The sequence below is a fragment of the Lagenorhynchus albirostris genome, chromosome 9 (genome assembly GCF_949774975.1).
Source record: "Lagenorhynchus albirostris chromosome 9, mLagAlb1.1, whole genome shotgun sequence".
NCBI lineage: Eukaryota > Metazoa > Chordata > Mammalia > Artiodactyla > Delphinidae > Lagenorhynchus > Lagenorhynchus albirostris.
In genome coordinates, this window is record NC_083103.1 from 51,918,990 (window position 1) to 51,940,482 (window position 21,493).

The window sequence follows — 21,493 nt, forward strand, 5'->3', positions numbered from 1 at the left end:
AGAGCAGACAGTAGTCAGAGCCCTGAACAGTGGCTGAAACACCAACGGAAATCCCACGGTCCTTGTGGCCTGAAGAACCAGAGCACAAAATTCAGGGTAACCACAGCCACTGGAGTATATGTCCAGAAAGGAGAGAGTTAGAGAGGAAGAACCCCACATTCTGTGCATAAACGCTGTCCAAAACTCTAGCTGACTCCTGTACTACATGTGTGGGACAGACATCAGCTAAGGATAAAAGAAGAAACTGAGATTTGAGCAGCCTTCCAGGAAACAGTTTGCAGTTTGAGTTGAACCAAGTTAATTACATGCTAAAATAAACAAAATAAACACTCTCTTGAGGAATAATGGATTCCAGGCTCTCCATAATATAACACTCATAATGTCCACGATGCAATCCATAATTACTAGACAAATGAAGAACTAGAGAAATGTGACCCATTCTCAAGAGCAAAGATAATTAGTGGTGATCAACTCTAAGATACCCAGAGGTTAGAATTAGCAGACAAGGATTTTAACACAGCTATTATCAGTGACTTAAAGAAAAATGTTCTTGCAATGGAGGAAAAGATGAGACATCTCAGAAAAGAAACAGAAACTATACAAAAGAACCAGATGGAAATTTCTGAACTGAAAAATACAATATCTGAGATTAGAAATTCACTAAATGGTCTTAATAGCAGAATGGAGATGAAAGAGAAAAGGGTCCATGAACTAGAAGACAGATCAATAGACATGATCTATTCTGAAATACAGAGAGAAAAAGGTTAAAAATAAATTTAACAGAGCCTCTGAGATCTAAAAGACAATACCAAGAGATCTAACATATGTATAAAGAAAACTAAGAGAATTCATTGCCAGTGAATCTGTATTACAGTAAATGTTAAAGGAAATTCTTCAAGTTGAAGGGAAGTGATACCACTTGGAAACTTGAATTTTTAGGAAAGAAAGAAGAGCACTGGATATGGTAGACAGCTGGATAAATATAAAAAGACTATTTTTCCTTCTTTATGTTTAAAATGCATAGGACTGATTAAAGCAAAAATTAAAACACTTTTATAAAAAGTGATACAAATGATAAAGGATGGAGGTGGTATTGATGATAAAACATGGGCCAACATTGTTGCAAGAATTTACAAGGAGTGGTATAATATTAACTCTCAATACACTAAGAAAAGTTAATTTTCCAAAATTGAAACTAATGAAACAAAATCCCCAAAACTCTTTATCTGTTACAGAGATTGTACTTGTTCTCAGAAAGCTTTCCATGAAGAAAACTTCAGGCCCAGATGGTTTGGGTGGCAAATTCTATCAAATATTTAAAGAAATAAATACCATCATACAAAAACACTTTCAGAAAATAGAGCAGGGAACACTTCAAGTAATTTTACAAGGCCAGAATAATCCTAATATAAAAATCTAACAGATATATAAAACGATTCTTACCAAAATATATAAAAAGAATAACAAGTGGTATTTTTCTGAGGAATGTCAGTTGAATCAACATCTAAAAATCAATGTAATTCATTATACCTCAAAGTAAAAAAATTGTTTAATGCTATGGTACACCCAGACAATGGACTATTATTTAGTGATAAAAAGAAATGAGATCTCAAGCCATGAAAAGACATGGAAGAAACTTAAATGCATATTACTAAGTGAAAGAAGCCAATATGAAAAGGCTACATACTGTATGCGCCCAGCTATATGACATTCTGTAAAAGGCAAAAGTACAGAGATAGTAAAAAGATCAGTGGTTTCCAGGGGTTGAGGGTTGAGGAAGGGATGAATAGGTGGAACATAGAGGAATTTTAAGGCAGTGAAATTATTCTGTATGACAATATAATGGTAGATACATGTCATTACACATTTGTCCAAACCCACAGAATGTACACCACCAAGATTAAAACATATGTATGACCAGGCCACCCAAGATGGCTGTTCTCTTGGTCTCTGAACATCCCCTATTCGACCAGTGCCTGCTTCACCTACACCGTACTCACATGACTAACCTTCCCTCCTAATCATAGAGACATACTTGCCCCCAGCCCCAGCTAGTGATTGTTCTAATCTTCAGATTAGAACATCTCGGCTATGATAGCTTAACAAAGGGGCAGTGAGGGGCATGCTACTCTGCTGGTTTCCCTGGTAACTGATGAGCCAACCTGACATCAGTTCCCTCTATAACTGGTAAATTGCCCCCTCCCTTCCACAATAGCAAAGACTACTGCCATGTCCTGCCTGCCATCTCCCACACATGGCGAGGTGTTGCTCCAGGACCTTGCTTCAGCCACGTAAGATCCCCATGTCCATTAAATCACTGATGTCTCTGTTGCTGACTCTGGGCTCTTTCTTCGGTCTTGAGGCTGGGCAAGTATAAGGCTTGCAGGTCTGCGGGGTGCAGCCCAACAACATAATATAAATGATGGACTTTGGGTGATTAATATGTGTCAATGTAGATTTATCAGTTCTAACAAGTGTACCACACTGGTGGTGGATGCTGATAATGAGGGAGGCTGTGCATGAGTAAGGGCAGGGGGAGTATGAGAAACCTCTGTACTTTCACTTCAATTGTGCTGTGAACCTAAAACTGCTTAAAAAATAAAGTTTTAATTAAAAACAAAACAAAACATGATCTTCTCAGTAGATGCAGAAAAAGCATTTGACGCAAATTCAATACCCAATAATTATTTTAAAATTTCTCAGTAAATTCTGAATAGTAATTCCATTCCTAGGTATCTACCCAAGAGAAATGAAACATGTTCACACTATGACCTGTACATGAATTTTAATGGCAGATTTATTCAGAATAGTTGAAACCTGATGTTTCTCAATTGGTGAATGAATAAATTGTTGTACATCCATACAATGGAATCCTACTCAGCAATAAAAAGAATAAACTACCAATATGGACAACAAAATGAATAAATCTCACAAGCATTGTTAAGTGAAGGAAGCTAAACCCAAAAAGTCTATATACTGTATGATTTCTGTAAGGCAAACTATTGGAACAGTGGAGAAATATGATGACTCAACGATAAAAAGACCACCCCCAAAAAAATTGGACAAAGGATTTAAGCAGACATTTTGCTAAAGAAGATGCACAAATGGCTAATGAGCTATAACTACTGATTTATGCTACAACACAGATGAAAACTGAAAACATGCCAAGTTGAAAGAACAGGGACATAAAAGGCCATATATTGTGTGGTTCCATTTATATAATAGGTGCAGAACAGGCAAATCCATGGAGACAGAAAGCAGATTAGTGGTTGTCAGGAGTTAGGAGGAGAAAGGAGTGACTATTAATTATGGGTATAGAGTTTCTTTTTAAGGTGATTAAAATGTTCTGAAATTAGTGGTGATTGCATAACTATTTTTTTTTTTTTTTTTTTACAGTACGCGGGCCTCTCACTGTTGTGGCCTCTCCCGTTGCGGAGCACAGGCTCCGGACGCGCAGGCTCAGTGGCCATGGCTCACGGGCCCAGCCGCTCCGTGGCATGTGGGATCCTCCTGGCCCGGGGCATGAACCCGTGTCCCCTGCATCGGCAGGCGGACTCTCAACCACTGCGCCACCAGGGAAGCCCATGATTGCATAACTTTTTGAATATACTAGAACCCCTTGAATTAGATACTTTTAAAGTGGTGAATTTTATAATTTTATGTTATGTGAATTACATTCCAATTAAAAACAACTACTGGACTTAAATTAGATCAGTGGTTGCCAGGGGCTGGAGTGATGGGATTCACTACAAAAGGACATGAGGCAACTTTCTGCAGGATAGAAATGCTCTATATCTTGATTGTGGTGTTGGTTATGCAACTATTTACACTTGTCAAAACTCTTTAAATTGAACACTTAAATGGATGAAATTTACTGTCAATTACGTAAATGTAAATTATACTTCAATAAGCCTGATTTTTTAAAAAGTATATAGAAAAGCTCTAAAACTGATGTTGGAGCAGAGGAAAATGGATAAGTACAGATGCATAGTGTTTTACCTTATAAAGCATGAATTAATGACAAACAATATTGGATGGTTTTTTCCTTTCCCTTTATGAAACATATGGAAAATGTAATTTAATGTTAAAAATACAATACTTGGGGGACTTCCCTGGTGGTCCAGTGGTTAGGACTCTGCGCTTCCACTGCAGGGGGCACAGGTTTGATCCCTGGTGGGGGAACTAGGATCCCACATGCCACGCAGCACGCCCCCCCACCCCCCCAAAAAAAGAAAAAGAATACAATACTTGAAAAATGCTTGAATTCTCAGTGGCTTTATAAAACAGAGTTTTAAAAAAGGATATGCAAATTACAAAAAATAAATTCATGTCAGTGTGAGTTGTGATATAATGTCAACTCTTTTACTGTTAAGTTTTCCTTCATAATTATGTAAAAGTTCCTTGATATTTGGAGGAGAGGACGTTTAAGTCATTTATTTTATGTAAGTATGAATCTAATTTTACAGAAACCACAAATACAATTGATTACTATCTTTGTAAAATGTGACATTTCTATTTAGAGAACATCTTAGGCTGTACTTGACATATGTTATTGCTGACTTTTCTTTTTAAAGAACTATAGCTTCTCAAAATCTTACAGTGTACTATTTAGGGATAAGTTAATAGTATCCATATTTTCAAAAGTTATATACTAAGCATATATTATAAGAAATGTAATACTTCAATTTTGATTTGAGTGTTTTCAGGCATTGAAATAGTTTTGACTAAGGATTTTTTTTTTTTAAAGCTGTTTAACCTCCAGGGTTATCTTTATTTAATTGAAAAACAGGGACTTCCCTGGTGGTCCAGTGGGTAAGACTCCAAGCTCCCAGTGCAGGGGGCCCGGGTTTGATCCCTTGTTGGGGAACTAGATCCCACATGCATGCTGCAAATAAGAGTCTGCATGCCGCAACTAAGAGTCTGCATGCCTCAACTAAGAGTCCACATGCCACAACTAAGAAGTCTGCATGCTGCAAACTAAGAGCCTGCATGCTGCAACTAAGACCCTGCACAGCCAAAATAAATAAATAAGTAAGCAAATAAATAATTTTAAAAAAGAGAAAAGAAAAACAAAACTATTTTTTAAAGAAACAGGAAATTTAAACAAAACCCTAGTAGTCCTAAATATGCCTTAGTTACTTTGGGGAAAGGAGGAAGAGAGGAGAATGGGATCAGGGAAGTAGACACAGAAATTTAAACTGATGGTATAATTTATTTCTTTAAAAAGGAGAGCTGATTCAAAGTTAGCAAAATGCTGTGATTTAACAAAATGGGAACTGTTTACCATTCTCTGTGTTTTTAAAAAAGACAGAAATCAATTTATTAATAAGTCTCATTATTTCTTCCTTAAGTTTCTTATAAGATTCTATGAGCATCCTAATATAAAACTTTTATATCTATATTTCTAGAAGAGTCTCCAAGCTACCCTCTGCTACTCTAAACTATCTCATCCTGATTACATACTGCAGCCAGATTAATCAACCAAGAACCAACAATAAAGTCCAATTCTGATTATATCAAATGTAAAGGTTAGGAAGGGTGGGATCAGATCTCAAAGGGCAGAGGAGTTTAAAACCTTTTTAGATTCAAATACTCTCTCCATTTCTCTGAGTTTGTGTGTAGGTTAAAAATAAAAGGTAATTACTACCTCATACAATCTTTGGAAGGATTTAAAAAGACTTTTTATATGAAAGCATCTAGTACCATGTTTGGCATATTGGCATTCAATAAATACTAGTTTTCCTTCACCTATTCTTAATCGCCACAAGGGTCTAACACATGTGCTCTACCTGAGTTTTTAAAAAATCTCTTCATATATGGTCAGTTAACCTATGAAAAAGAAGGCAAGAATATACAATGGGGAAAGGACAGTCTATTCAATCAGTGTGCTGGGAAAACTGGAAAGCTACATGTAAAAGAATGAAATTAGAACATTTTCTTACACCATATACAAAAATAAGCTAAAATGGACTACAGACCTAAATGTAAGACTGGAAACCATAAAACTCCTAGAAGAAAACACAAAACACTCTTTGACATAATCGTAGAAATATTTTTTTGGATCTGTCTCTTATGGCAAAGGAAACAAAAGCAAAAATAAACAAATGGGACCTAATTAAACTTAAAAGCTTTTGCACAGCAAAGGAAGCCATCAACAAAATGAAAAAACAACCTACTGAATGAGAGAAAATATTTGCAAATGATATGATCATTAAGGGGTTACTATCCCAAATATATAATCAGCTCATACAACTCAATATAAAAAAAACAAAACCCATTAAAAAAATGGGCAGAAAACCTGAATAGTTATTTTTCCAAAGAAAACATACAGGGACTTCCCTGGTGGTGCAGTGGTTAAGAATCTGCCTGCCAATGCAGGGAACATGGGTTCGAGCCCTATTCAGGGAAGATCCACATGCTGTGGAGCCACTAAGCCTGGGCGCCGCAACTACTGAACCTGCGCTCTACAGCCTGCAAGCCACAACTACTGAGCCTGCGTGCCACAACTACTGAGCCTGCGTGCCACAACTACTGAAGGCGGCACACCTAGAGCCCGTGCTCCACAATGAGAGAAGCCACGGCAATGAGAAGCCCGCGCACCACAACGAAGAGTAGCCCCTGCTCACCCCAACTAGAGAAAGCCCACGCACAGCAATGAAGACCCAATGCAGACAAAAATTATGAATTAAAAAAAAAAAGAAAACATACAGATGACCAACAGGCACATGAAGAGATACTCAACATTGCTAATTATTAGAGAAATGCAAACCCAAACTACAATCAGGTATCATCTCACATCAGTCAGAATGGCCATCATTTAAAAGTCCACAAACAATAAAAGCTGGATAGGGTATGGAGAAAAGGGAACCTTCCTACACTGCTAGTGGGAATGTAAATTGGTACAGCCACTTAGGGAAAACATTAAGGAGGTTCCTCAAAAGAAAAAAAAAAAGAGCTACTATATGATCCCGCAATTCCACTCCTGGGTACATGTCTGAAAAAAACGAAAACACTAATTCAAAAAGATACATGCATCCCAATGTTCATAGCAGAATTATTTACAATAGCCAAGCTATGGAAACAACCCAAGTGTCCATCAACGGATGGATAAAGAAGATGCAATACACACACACAATGATGAAATTTTAAAAATAAATTTATTTATTTATTTATGGCTGCGTTGGGTCTTTGTTGCTGAGCACGGGCTTTCTCTAGTTACAGAGCACGGGCTCTAGGTGCGCAGGCTTCAGTAGTTGTGGCAGGTGGGCTCAGTAATTGTGGCTCGTGGGCTCTAGAGTACAGGCTCAGTAGTTGTGGTGCATGGGCTTAGCTGCTCCACAGCATGTGGGATCGCCCCAGACCAGGGCTCGAACCCATGTTCCCTGCATTGGCAGGTGGATTCTTAACTCTCCTGCACCAGGAAAGTCCCCAAAATAATGAAATTTTGCCATTTGCAACAACATGGATGGACCTGGAGGGTACTGTGCTTAGTGAAGTAAGTCAGACAGAGAAAGACAAATACTGTATGTAATCACTTATATGTGGAATACAAAAAAATAAAACAAACTAATGAATATAAGAAAACAGAAACAGACTCACAGATATAGAGAAAAAACTATGGGGAGAGGAAAGGGAGGAGAGACAAAACAGAAGCAGGGGATTAAGAGGTACAAACTACTATGTGTAAAATAAATAAGCTTCAAGGATATATTGTACAGCACATGGAATATAGCCAATGTTTTATAATAACTTTTTTTTTTTTTTTTTTGCGGTACGCGGGCCTCTCACTGTTGTGGCCTCTCCCGTTGCGGAGCACAGGCTCTGGACGCACAGGCTCAGCGGCCACGGCTCATGGGCCTAGCCACTCCGCGGCATGTGGGATCTTCCCGGACCGGGGCACAAACCCGTGTCCCCTGCATCGGCAGGTGGACTCTCAACCACTGTGCCACCAGGGAAGCCCTGTTTTATAATAACTTTAAATGGAGTATAATCTATAAAAATTTTGAATCACTGTTTCACACCTGAAACTAATATAATACTATAAATCAACTATACCTCAATTAAAAAAAAAATCTCTTCATTGTTCTTGCATGTCCCCTGTTCAGTTTCATTTCCGTAATCAGTTTCATTCTATTTTATTACTCTATTTCTCCCACTCTAAATTTTCTGCCCCCGTATCCACCATCTATTCCTATCCTACTTAACCTTCAAGGCCCAGCTCAAATTCTACTTCTTACATAAAGTCTTCCTGACTTTGAACTCCTATTGCTCTTAGAAACCAGTACCAGACAGTTGACCACTTAATTGTTCTTTGTTCATGTTTGAATTTTTACTTTTAATTATTAATTATAAGTACATCAATACACTTTCCTGTTTTAAAAAATACTAATAACACAAATAAAGCTACAGAGATCTTTGACTATTATCATTCCCAGACCCCTCTTTTAGGGAAGCCAATACTGTATGTGATGTATCTTTGCAGACCTTTACCTACATCTACATACTTACAGAAATGTAGTTTTGCTTTATCTTTTTATTTTACATATATGGTATCAAATTGTACACGATGCTCTGGAACTTGCTCATTTCATTCAATAAATCTTGGAGGTCCTCTCAATACATGTAGATATGTGTATTCTTTTCAAATGTCGCAGTGTTCTAGCTTATTTATTTATCCTTTCCCCTATTGGTGGGCATTTAGGTTTTTTTTATAGTTTTTACCTACATGAATAATGAAATATTTCAGAGGGAAAATGACATGAGAAAATTCTGAAGCAGAAACCACAAAACAAAACTACCACTTACACTGAAGAGATTTTCTAACAAGGTTAAGTCTGGTGAGCCGAAAGCTAAGATGACTTTGTATCTGAGAAGCATAGTATTTTTCATTTACATTATAATTTTCATATTCTTTTGGGCATTCAGTAAGACCATTTTCATAGTTTTGTTGGTAAGGTATAGTGCTCATTAAATTATTTGGTGTAAAAGATCCCATGCAGGATTGGATACACTACCTGTCTGTTTATTCTTTCCACCAGCATTAATCATTTGCTCCATTAACTCCCAACACCAGAGGGCAGCAGCCTCAGTACTAATTAGCAATAATGTAGAGAGTAAGTGACTTATGAAAAAAATACTCCTTTAGTAAAATCTACACTAAATTACTAACCAACCTTTTATTTGGGGGAAAAGTGTTTCTAAACATATGAAATATGAAATAGGTAAAAACAACCAAATAAGCAAAACATACTGTCTTTCCACAAAGATAGATAAAAGAAATCAAATTTAGATTATCCGGGGAGGGACCATGAAAATCCGAGCTAGTGGAATATAACATTTACATTCTAAGGTTAATTTAATGTATCTTATAAGTACAATTCGGAAGAACCAAATAAAGATAAATTCCTTTTCATTAGCTTTTTCAAAGAGGAGGAAAGGAAGAGATGGGGAAAAAATAATTCCAGATTAAAGATATATCCAAATAGACTTCTAATGGCCTTGTAGAAAACTTAAAGGAACTAAACAAAAAACCTTTATGAAAGAAAAAACAGGGCAAAGAAGACCCCCAAATAAAAAGCAGAAGTAGCCAGTCTACCTATTTTGAAATTTTCAGGTGGGAAAAAAGAAAGTGCTTTCAAATAAGAATCCTTTCCCTTTCAAGTATAAGTACTTTTTAAATTCACGGACTTTAATTTTTAGAACAGTTTTAGGTTTACAGAAAATTGAACAGATAATACAGGTAGTTCCCATAAATCCTCCCACCCAACCTGTTTGTTTCCCCTGTTGTTAACATCTCGTACTGGGGCTGGAAAGAGGGGAGGTAAGGGGACTTCTTTAATGGGTATAGAGTTTCAGATTTGCAAGATAAAAAAGTTCTGGAGATCTGTTTCATAAAAATGTGAATATGAGGGCTTCCCTGGTGGCGCAGTGGTTGAGAGTCCGCCTGCCAATGCAGGGGACACAGGTTTGTGCCCCAGTCCGGGAAGATACCACATGCCGTGGAGCAGCTGGGCCCGTGAGCCATGGCCGCTGAGCCGGCGCGTCTGGAAGCCTGTGCTCTGCAACGGGAGAGGCCACAACATGAGAGGCCCACATACCGCAAAAAAAAAAAAAAAAAAAAAAAAGGGTTAAGATGGTAAATTTTATGTTTTTTACCTCAATGAAAAATTAAAATTTTCTGTTTTGTCTTCAGATTGATCCTCAACATTGAAAATAATAAGTACCAGGTTAAGATTGTCTATATATTGTTCACTACAGACCCTAGTAGTGGGCTTGGATAAAATTTCCTTCTCACCAGGCCCACCTTGTGTCTTCTGAAGGTATTGAGATCAAATGGATTTTTTTTTCCTTAAGCTCCATCAACTGATTGTTCAAAATCATGCCCTGTTTTAGTTTTCTTCAGTTTTGAACCATAACTTGCTTATCCAGGTCTGTTTTCCTTCCTTCCTCCCCTCCCTCCCTCCTCCCCTTCCTCCCTTTCTTCCATCTGTGGATAACTGCTTTTCTTTTTTTGATGTTGCTGTTGCCAGAAATAACATGCCATCTTCAACATTATCATTAACATCTTCCAGCTTTTTATTGCTTATGGCATAGACATTGCATTCTTTTTCACGACACATTTCTTTGAAGCCCAATGTCAAACTAGTACACAGTTGTCACCTGGGATTTCTTTACACTGGACTCCTGGGGTAGTTCCTTCATGTCAGCTTCCCTCATATTTCCTATTTCCTTTTGCTATAGGTTTCTTCAACTTATGCTTTTATATTTTCTACTGCATTTGGCAGGGGGTGGAGGGATACAGTTTTTTTTTTTCCTTAACTCCCAAGAGCTCATTCTTCTTTCCTCTTCCTTTTTCATAGCATCTTTCCTTGTTTGATGGAATAATTATCCTTTTAAACTTAATTTTAAGATTTTAAGTTCTTATGTTCCCTTATTTACCTCAGTTCCTTTCTGGGTCCATTGCTTTGTTTTTATTTTTCATGCTGCTTGTTTTCTTTACATAACTTGATCCTTGGTTAGTCATTGATATCCACAGATTTTTCTGGGAAGCTGGTATGGGTTTTCTCTGGTTTTGTATACATAGGTATGTTTTCTGCCAATCTCTTCTCAAATAAAATGGCCAATTGGGAGCTCTGTATTTGTGAGCTAAGCTTACTGTTCTGGAGACTTTGTTAGCACTGATTACATTATTTAAGCTTTCAAAAGAATAACTAAAACTAATGGCATAATGAAATTTAGGCAGGGTGGGGACTTCCCTGGCAGTCCAGTGGTTAAGACTTCGCCTTCCAGTGCAGGGGGTGCGGGTTTGATCCCTGGTCAGGTAGCTAAGATCCCACATGCCTTGTGGCCAAAAAACCAAAACATAAAACAGAAGCAATATTGTAACAAATTCAATACAGACTTTAAAAATGGTCCACATCAAAGAAAAAAACTCTTAAAAAAAAAAAGTTTAGGTAGGGTGGAGAACAGTGTGAGTGAGCTCTCATTTTTCATAGTATGTATTTGACAGATAATATCCAAAACAAATCAAGGAATAGTGGTACTAGCATATTATTTAGTCTTTTGATGGTAGTCATGAGAATAACTAAAGACAAACAGTTAAAAATGGTTTTTAAGGAGCAAACTGAGGATGAGAAGAGGCAATTAGGAACGCCACTTTCTATTATAATACCTTTGTACTAATTTTTAAAAATCATAAACACGTATTTCTTTGAAATAAAAATAATTTAAAAAATAAAATGGTAGAAACTGAAGAGCAAATGTAAGAAATTTGGAAAGAAAAAAAATGTGTGTGTGTGTGCGTGTGTGTGTGTGTATCTCCAAACCCTTATTTATATGTACTAAATCTCTTGGACAGAGGGAGAATGTTGTTGCCAAGGAAACCTAAGCAACTGTTGAGCAGCAAATTCAGCTCTTTTAAAAAATATTTCATGGCAATTTATTCTGCAGAATATTACAGCCTACCACAGCTTTCGCAAAAGTCAGTAAAATGGTTTTAATGAGGTCCTTGAAACTTGGTTTATTATGTCACTAACATTTACTAAATATTCAGGTTAGAGTCTAGTACAGTGATAAGAAAACTAGAGTAAAGGTCAGATATCCTAGGTTTAGTACCAAGTGTACCACTTAAAAGCCATATGTCCTTGAGCAAGTCGTTTTCCTTGTCTGAAACTAAATTTCTTTACTTATAAAAATAGGGATAACTACTACCTAGCCTGCCTACCATACACGGTTGCTGTGAATATCAAATGATTCAGATCATCAAGGTTTGAAACACTACACAAATAAATTCAAGTAATAAGCACTAATATTTTCCAAAATTAATAAGGTGATAAGTGTTCTTCATTGATTAAATGCCAAATTATGTAAAGTATTAGAAAAATGTGAACAAAAAATGTAATATAGACCAGTATTGTAAAAATTGGATTGAACTAGGTGGCAGATCCAAGTTCTGGTCCAGGCTCTACCCACCACAACTGATAATTTCCACAACTTCTTTGGGTCTCTGCACAATGAAACTGGACTAGACAACCTTTGTAGAGGTGCTTCATGGGTGTGTTTTCCATCACATGATGATGATTTAAAAGGAAATTCATTCACCACTTTTAAAACAATTTGGGCTATATTTTGCTTGAAAAACTTTCACTGCTAGATGTTTGAAAATCACTGACTTTAGAATGAAGTCTTTTATTTCTATTTTCAGGCATTTCATAACCCTAACCTAACTAACTTACCTTTACCTTTACCTTCTACTCTTTCTCAACATAGACCTACATTCTGAGACCATAGTACTCTACTCATTATTTCTCAAAACGCCAAGCCAATTCCTGCCTCCATATTGTTTTCAATATGTATGTAGCTGTTGCTGCTACATCTGGCTGAGCAGCTCTGCCCTGGGTCCCATCCCACTCCCCACCCATACATTCACACACCCAAATTTGGCCAGTGCTTAATATCTTTGATACGACTGTTTTCGAAAAGTTAAAATTTACAGCATATCAAAAACAGGAGAGAGTTGTCATGTTAAAGAGAACCTGGCGTCTAGGCCAGCAAGACTTGTCTGTAATTTGATAGAATGTATGAAAGCTGTGAAAGAAAGAAGTAGGAAGGAACTGGGGGCCTTAGTCAGCTCTAAAAGATAGAAGGGGAGAGCACTGTAGAAGAGTCATCTGCGCATTGCCTGGAGGAAGAACACCTTGATCCACAGACTTGTTGGATTCCAGTGGTAGGACAGTCCCATCACAGAGATTGATGCATTTACTTATTACAGGCTAATGCTGTTAAACATTTATGCCATATATCTGACTCCCTGTGATTTGATTTCACAATCACTAAAAATATTCTGATTCTTTGACTTCCCTTATGGTGCATCTAGAAAATGGCTTGACTGAGACAAATCTATTTATATTACAACTGTACCATAAATTAATAAAACAGCATTCTGAATTCAGACATCAGCTTCTGTAACCTTGAGCCGGGTGAGTCCACCCTGAGACAAGACAGACTAACAAATTAGTCTGAAGGTATAGGAACCAAGGGTCAGATCCTGGACTATACTAAACGGCACAACAGAATGCCACTCAATAGAAACAGGAAGGGGTACATGGGACCTCCCCAATAAACACCCTGTCTTGTTGCACTAATTTCTTTTTAACACTTACATACACCTTTATTTATTCAAGGCCACTAACGACATACTAATGCGTTTCTATGACCTGGCCTACATGCCTTTCCAACAATTTCTCTCTATATACCCTAAACTACAGCAGAAACAAATATTCTAAGTATACACGTTAATGTTTTTATCTCTACTTGGAATATTCCTCCTCTCAATGTTGACAAGTCTAAATTTTAATTAATCCTGAAGGTTCAGCACAGATAACACCTTTTTCATGAAGAGATTTCAAAGAACACCACACACCAAGGCTAAAACTAGCAATACTGGTGACCTAGGCAAGTAGCCAATTGCCTTTAGATCAACTTATGTCTTAGTACTATGTGCCTCACCAGAGTCATCAAGAATCAGGGCATTTGGTAGGTTCTTTTTTTCACTATAAAAAAAATAAATAGGTATTAATCAGGTATTAAACTCAGTTTCTCTGTGCTGGAAGACCACATATGCCATCCACGTGTAATGCAATAAATGCTGTTGGTCTGATCTATTATTTTACATTTCTACACTCTACATTTCAGTGCCCTGGGACATCATAGCCTAGCTTACCTACACTATCTATCTACAGTAGATACACCTTTGCTTACTAATTAAAAGTATTTTTCTCATTAAGGGAGGGATCAATTAAGTAAATATTATTTTTATTAAATAATTATTAAACTTATTTAAATCTATTTATCTGTTAAAGGCACTTGTTACTTGCTCCCTGTATTATATATGTGAGCTTTTGTTTTATTTTCCCTTCTATTTTCTTTGAAGATACAATCCATATCTAGTTCATCTTTGTGTCTCCCACAGATTTTCAGCCAGTGCCTTGTATGTAGAGGGCACTTTAAATATAAATTAATTTCTCTTCCACTTACAGTGAAGGCTCTCCTCATTCTTTTTAGATGCATCCCATCTTCTTATTGTCTTCCTTGACTACCCAGTCCACAGGTCACTTACTTTTAAACTACTATAAAAACTGACTGCCTATACACCATTTAATTGCCACCAATACCACCCTTGCGTTATCTTTTTACATGTATATGTATTTCATAGTCTTTTTACATTTTAGTATACCCCAACAATATCTAGGTACAGCATGGACAATTAACGAATATTAATTCATTCAGGTAATATTTTTTAAAAAATCAAATCAACAGACCCATTAGGAAAAGTGTAGTCAAAACTGGCACCTAGGGCTTCCCTGGTGGCGCAGTGGTTGAGAGTCTGCCTGCCGATGCAGGGGACACGGGTTCGTGACCCGGTCTGGGAAGATCCCACATGCCACGGAGTGGCTGGGCCCGTGAGCCACGGCCACTGAGCCTGCGCGTCTGCAGCTTGTGCTCCATAACGGGAGAGGCCACAACAGTGAGAGGCCCACGTACCGCAAAAAAAACAAAAAAAACTGGCACCTAAAGAGAACAAAAGATTTCACCCATGGCAATGAAAAACAAACTCCTATTGTTGAAGGGCCAAAGGCTATGACATACATAATAGTTACTAGTAAATTAAATTGTGTTGGAATTCTACAAGTGTCTTTGAAGTTCATAAATCACTTTAGGGAGACACAAGTGCAACCACATCCATTTACTGACAGCAGATGGCTTTAAACAACAGCAATTAACTATATTAAACATATAAGGATAACTTTCACTTGTAATTTAGTTAGATATCCCTGCTGAAGATATTTATACAGGCAGTTTGTAGTATATATCATTTCACAGTATGCTAAGCCTTAGCTCTTTTATTTCTATTAGGCTTCCTCCTCCCTAATGAACCAAAAGTAGAAGAGCAATCTCTGAATCTTCACTTCTTTTGTATCCTTTCACAACAAGGAACTATATTCACAGCAGGCAATTAATAAATAAAAAGTTCAGCTTTTCTTACTGAGTTTCCACACTGTTAATAAGTAGATGAAATAAAATAATACATCAATAGCTCAAAAGGAAAAAGAGAGCATGAAAAAGGCAGGGGAAAAATGTGGTTTCACTTCCAAATGCGAATAAAAATAATTATGGATGTAAGGAGGCCAGCTTTAGGTTTTAATCATTGTTTTTCCACTACCTAATAATTTGCTATTCAGCTCCTGCTGTCACATAGCTTTTGGGTTGGGTGGCATAAGCTCACCAGGTAACCTAATGGATTTAAAGTTATTTGCATTTTGCACATCCTTATGATAATTAATGGGATACCACAGATATTTCACACTTGATTGAAAAAAATATATATGTATATACATACGTATTTTTTATATATATGGTCAAATCCTACAAAAAGGGTGTTAGCTCTCTAGTATCTCAGTCAGAACACTCTAGAGCCTTGCTACTCAAAGTGTGGTCCACAGCCCAGCAGCATTGGTATCACTTGGGAGCTCATTATGAGGCAGAAGCTCAGGCCCCACCCCAGGTGTCCTAAATCACAACCTGTATTTTAAGATCTCCAGGTGATCTGTAAGCACTGCAAAGTTTGAGCCGCACTTGTCCAGACTCCAGAGAAGGAATTAGAATGTCCAAGATACATATGATCAAGTAATACTAAATAACTCATAATTGCTTATTTGTTGGTCTTCCTCATCTGCTGACTGAAGGCTTTTCGAGGGCAGGAACCCTTTCTAGCTTCCTCACCACCAGCATACGCTGGACCTAAAAGCCCCTGAAGCACTACCCAGTGCTCAATGGATATTTTTTGCTCAATGCATGAATGACTGAACAAAGTGAAAATAAAACTTTTTAAGAAAGCTAATAATCCTTTAGGAAATTGAATAACATGATTTCACATATTACCACACTAATACTTTAATTCAGTATTATTAATTCCATTTAAAATATGTTGACTTCTCTATTTCAACAAATTCATTTAATGCATTCGACAAAGCAAAAGCCTGGATTATCTTCCTCTGTTGAAGCCAAGGACCTCTTACAAGTGAAATAACTGCATTTTAATTTTAGCTCTCACATATCCATTCTATATGCCTGCACAAGATGAAATCATCGCAACAATTTGGAGGGGGTGGGGGCGGAATAGAGGAGGAATGGGTAAAGCAAAAACAATTCTGTATCAGGAGCATCACATGAAATCTGGAAAACATGATTTTTGGAATAGGATACTTCCATAAAATAACTCCCGGCCAGAAAAAGAAAGAGAACGCTTATCTTTCTCAAGAGCAAAAGGTGATATTAGAGAATACAAGGGAGCGATTAAAGACCAGCGACTACCTAGCGACGCAAGGTGGAAACACACCAGACCAGAACTAAAGAGGATAGCGGTTACATAGCGTCCAAGAACAGAGCAAAAAACCACTTTCAGATTTGCAGAGAAGGAAGTCAAGAGAGAAGAAAGAGGAAAGGAAACATTTGTATTAAGGGTATAGCTTACGATGATAATTATTATTTATTATTATTTTTTGGATTAAGAGGGATGACATACACTTGAAGGGGGGGGAGATGGGAGGAAGGGAGGTTGCACTTTCGCGCACTGCAAAAGGAAGGGACTACAGGCATTCTTACCCAGCTCAGACGGTCCCAGGGAGGCAGCCCAGGCATAGGTGGGTGGCAACGCCCGGCTCCGCTAGCCGCTGCCGCATGGCCTGAGCCATCTCCCCCACAGCCTGCCGAGCGCCGGGTGGGGACGGGAAAGGGCGTACACTGGGTAGGGGGCGGATGCCGGGCTGACCAGGTACCCACCTTACCCCAAGGGAGCCACTCCCAATGGCCGTGTGTAGCTGAGGGTCCCCGGAGTGATAGGGGGCGGATGCCGGGCTGACCAGATACCCACCTTATCCCAACGGAGCCACTGCCCGATGGCCGTGTCTAGCTGAGGGTCCCCGGTGTGATAGGGGGCGTGGAGTAGGTTGGAGTTCAGGTCCCCCTCTGCGTTTTCAGCCATGGCAGCCAGACTTGGGTGTGCGGGCCTGGGGGGCCGGCAAAGACACGTAGCTGGAGGGGCTTGACGTGCGCTCACCAGGATCCCGACGCCCCCTCCTCACTGAAGGGCATCGGAGACCAACCGCAGGATGTTTGTGCCAGCTCCTGCCGCAGCTTTGGGGAAGCAGGAGAGAGGGGGGACGCGGCCGCCCCGCTCCCAACTAGACCAGCTCCTGGTCTCTCTGGGCGACCAGACTGAGGCGGTCCCACCGCGAGAGAACAACAACAGTCCTAGATGTCTGGGTCGTGGCCCCGCCGCGGCCGCCGCACTCGCCACTCTAGGCCCCGCCCCCCGCGCCGCTGGCCCCGCCCCTTCCCAACCCCGCTGACTTAAGCTTCCGAGACCGGAGGCGCGAGCCGGGAATGCGCAAGTTAGGACCCGCGGGGTGGTGAGGAATCGGGGCACAGCCCTTTTTATTTTTTAATTTGCCTTTTTCCACGTGTTTTATCCTTGTTACAACCCCCACACACTCCCACGCGTCTCATTTTCTGGATCAGCCGCTACGGCCACCACAACGCGCTCCGCCTCAGGGCTCGCTTTGTGAATCTCCGTCGCGCGCGTAGGCCCCCTCCCGTTTGGTCTTGGGGCGCCCGCCGGCGGGAGGGTGCGCGGGGCTGTCCCCGCACGGCGTCACGGGAGTTGTAGTTCTTTTCTTTCCTCGAGGTATGTGGAGGCCGCCGCAAAGACTACAACTCCCGGCAGCTCCGCGCCCTGCGTTTTCTCAAAGGAAAAAAGATCTACCTCTAGGCTGTTCCCTACAGACACGCCCTGTCCGTGTTAGGTTCGCTGCGGTTTGTGGCTCTGGGCTTCAATTAAATTAAACAAGGACTGGTACAGTAAGGGGACAGCTGATGCCCATTAAGTGCTTTACAGTTTACGAATCGCGTTTTGTCGTTTCAACCGTCGTGTGACAGAGTAAATGGACGTGATCCATCCCCATTTTACACACAAAGAGGAAACTGCCTCTGAGTGAACCGACTTTTTCAAAGAGGCGGAATTCGTGATGGAACAAGGGTTCCAACCTCATTTCAGATCTCAGATGGCAGTTCTTTTTGCTCTGCTGCTACAGTGGACTGGGAGGCTGGAAGAACAAGCTGACTGGGGAAAAACAAAAATCAAGTTGTGAAAGAGAGAAGATGTGTCAGCATTTAACCATAACATAAGTAAGAATGAATAAGAGAGTGCAAAAATCAATGGCAGTAGGAATACAGAGGAAGAAGAAAGATTATTGAAATAGTCTTAAATTTCTCCTTATTTTGGCCTCCTCTCTTCTACAAGAATGCTCACCTTTCAAGTCACACGACTTTAGGTGTGGGAGATGCTGAGAAGTGCTTACCTGTCAGACACAGCTGCTCCTGAGTTTCTTGGTGTAGCCTTACAATGGCTCCATGATTTTGATCGAGTATCTTGTAACTCTTTCTCTGGTCAGCATTTTTGCAAGGAGAGTGTAATAATATTTACACCTTGGCTACAGAAACTTAATGAATGGCTTTAAAATGCTTTGAGGTTCACAGATAAAAGACATAATAAATTCAAAGTATTACTTTCTTTCCTTTAAAAATGCCACTTACCATAATAAAATCCCAGCTACCAGGGTACAAAGGGATTGTAGCACCAATCCCTGAAAAATAACGTGCTGTGGTTGGGAATTACAGTTTTTGCTAATCAGTTGGGTGTTTGCTTTATGGAGTCAGTGGGTTGTTTTAATCACACAAGTCCTGGGAAATAGCCATGAGTCCTGGAGAGAAATTCATCATTCACTATCATCAGCATTATTGTCTGCGATGAACGTTAATTAAACATGTACTCTATGCTAAGTGTTATGCCAGGGGCTGAGGCTACAAGAAAGTATGCAATTGTTCATTTCAAGAAATAAAATCTGTCTGGGCAGACAGGATGTATGCAAGAAAAGATAGCCCATGATAAACAGCAAGTGCTTGTTGCAGACAACTGTTAAGGATTTAGAGTGTGAGATAGTCGATAAGAGCAACAAGTGACAGAAGGGACCAGCAATGAGCTTTGAGGGATAAAAAATTAATAACTAGAGAAAAAGGTAGAGGGCATTTTAAACCCATAGACCATTGGTCTCCCTAGGAGTTTGTTTAAAATATATATCCCTGGGGGCTTCCCTGGTGGCGCAGTGGTTGAGAGTCCGCCTGCCGATGCAGGGGACACGGGTTCGTGCCCCAGTCTGGGAAGATCCCACATGCCGCGGAGTGGCTAGGCCCGTGAGCCATGGCTGCTGAGCCTGCGCGTCCCGAGCCTGTGCTCCGCAACGGGAGAGGCCACAACAGTGAGAGGCCCACATACCGCAAAAAAAACAAACAAACAAACAAACAAAAATATATATATATATATTCCTGGACACTGCCCCAGAAATTCTGAATCAGTGCATTGGGATGGGGATAGGGCCTAGGTACGTACATATTTAACAGATATCTATTGATTGTGACATAGGTGGCTAATCAAAGTGTGATAGGAGGACCAGTCTATTAATCCTCTGGGAGCTTATTTAGAAATATAAAATTTCAGGCCCCATCCCAATCTACTGAATCAGAATCTGAATTTTAACAAGATCCAGTGATGATTTATATACATATTAAATTTGATTAAGCAGTGGTTTTTATAAGACAATTCTATTTCTATTCTGAGAAACATTACTAAGTCAACAGAACTTTCAAGAGATATAACTGTATAGGGCAAGTATAAAAGATGGGAGAAATACAAGTTCTAATTCAATACCAGAGTCAACCAGCCTTCAGTTTTATCAGCAAGATCATGACAGACATAAACTGGTTACCAGAAACTGCCCAGCATCTCCAGCTTGTTGCTTAGGAATTGAAGGGTAACCAAGAGGACCCAGAACTCATCAAATACAAGAATGGTATCTAAGTATGTCCAGAAGAGGGAGTATAATAGTTTTCCTAGTCAGGGAAGCTCAGAAGCTTTCATTTCTGTTGGAATTTGCCCAGGGTGTCCTGCATTTTTATTTGCTAAATCTGGCAACCCTAACTGCGGTTATGAAAGAGAATAGCTCTCTTGATCCTAATATATACCTTTTATTTATTGTCTTTAAAAATTGAATTAAGGGGCTTCCCTGGTGGTGCAGTGGTTGAGAGTCCGCCTGCCGATGCAGGGGACGTGGGTTCGTACCCTGGTCCGGGAAGATCCCACATGCCGCAAAGCGGCTGGGCCCGTGAGCTATGGCCGCTGAGCCTGCGCGTCCGGAGCCTGTGCTCCGCAACGGGAAAGGCCACAACAGTGAGAGGCACGCGTACCAAAAAAAAAAAAAAAAAAAAAAAAAAAAATTGAATTAAGATACTCAAACTTCTCATTCTGTTAAGGTAGCAAGAAATTAAATTTTCATCAATATCAGGGATTCTCATCTCCAGCCCAGGCTTTAAACGATACTGGGGAAAGAGAGCAGATAGCTCTAGTTCATCAAGGTTTCTGCTAACATCTGTATTGTCCAGGGTCATAGTGGTCTCTGGAACTCTGACAGCTTTCTCCTTGCATACCATTCAGGTATGGCCGGGAAAGTTGGCTGAGGCTATGAACTCCAAAGCCTCTGTCTAGGCACATGGCCATCTCCTCTAAAATCCTGCCAGTTCCTTGAAATGCTGCACCAAGCAGAGCTCAGGTCTCATCACCTTCCTATTTTAAAACTTTAAAATTTGAGGAAATCTGTCATTCTATCATTTTGCTTATGATCACTCTGAAAAGAGACGTATTTTCTCTTCTTGTTGTTCCCAAAGATGCTTGTCATAAACTCTAATGAATGCTGTATTTAAAAAAAAAAAAAAAAGGTCAGGAAAGGAAATGAGTATCTTGCAAGCAACTTTCTACTTTTAGCTCCCTTACTTAAAATATCCACTGAGGGACTTCCCTGGTGGTCCCGTGGTTGAGACTCCA

The 21,493-nt window shown here is 39.5% G+C and overlaps 1 protein-coding gene across 2 annotated transcripts in view; it reads right to left on the reverse strand.

Moving 5' to 3' along the window:
- Window positions 1–17,832, reverse strand: part of PGM2L1 (phosphoglucomutase 2 like 1) — a 71,082-nt gene extending 53,250 nt beyond the window's left edge. For both annotated transcript variants that reach the window (XM_060160000.1, XM_060159999.1), the window contains exon 1: window positions 17,432–17,832. In XM_060160000.1, the coding sequence (XP_060015983.1) occupies window positions 17,432–17,542 (111 nt within the window). In that variant the 5' untranslated portion in view covers window positions 17,543–17,832. The remainder of the gene's footprint in view (window positions 1–17,431) is intronic.
- Window positions 17,833–21,493: the final 3,661 nt, after the last annotated feature.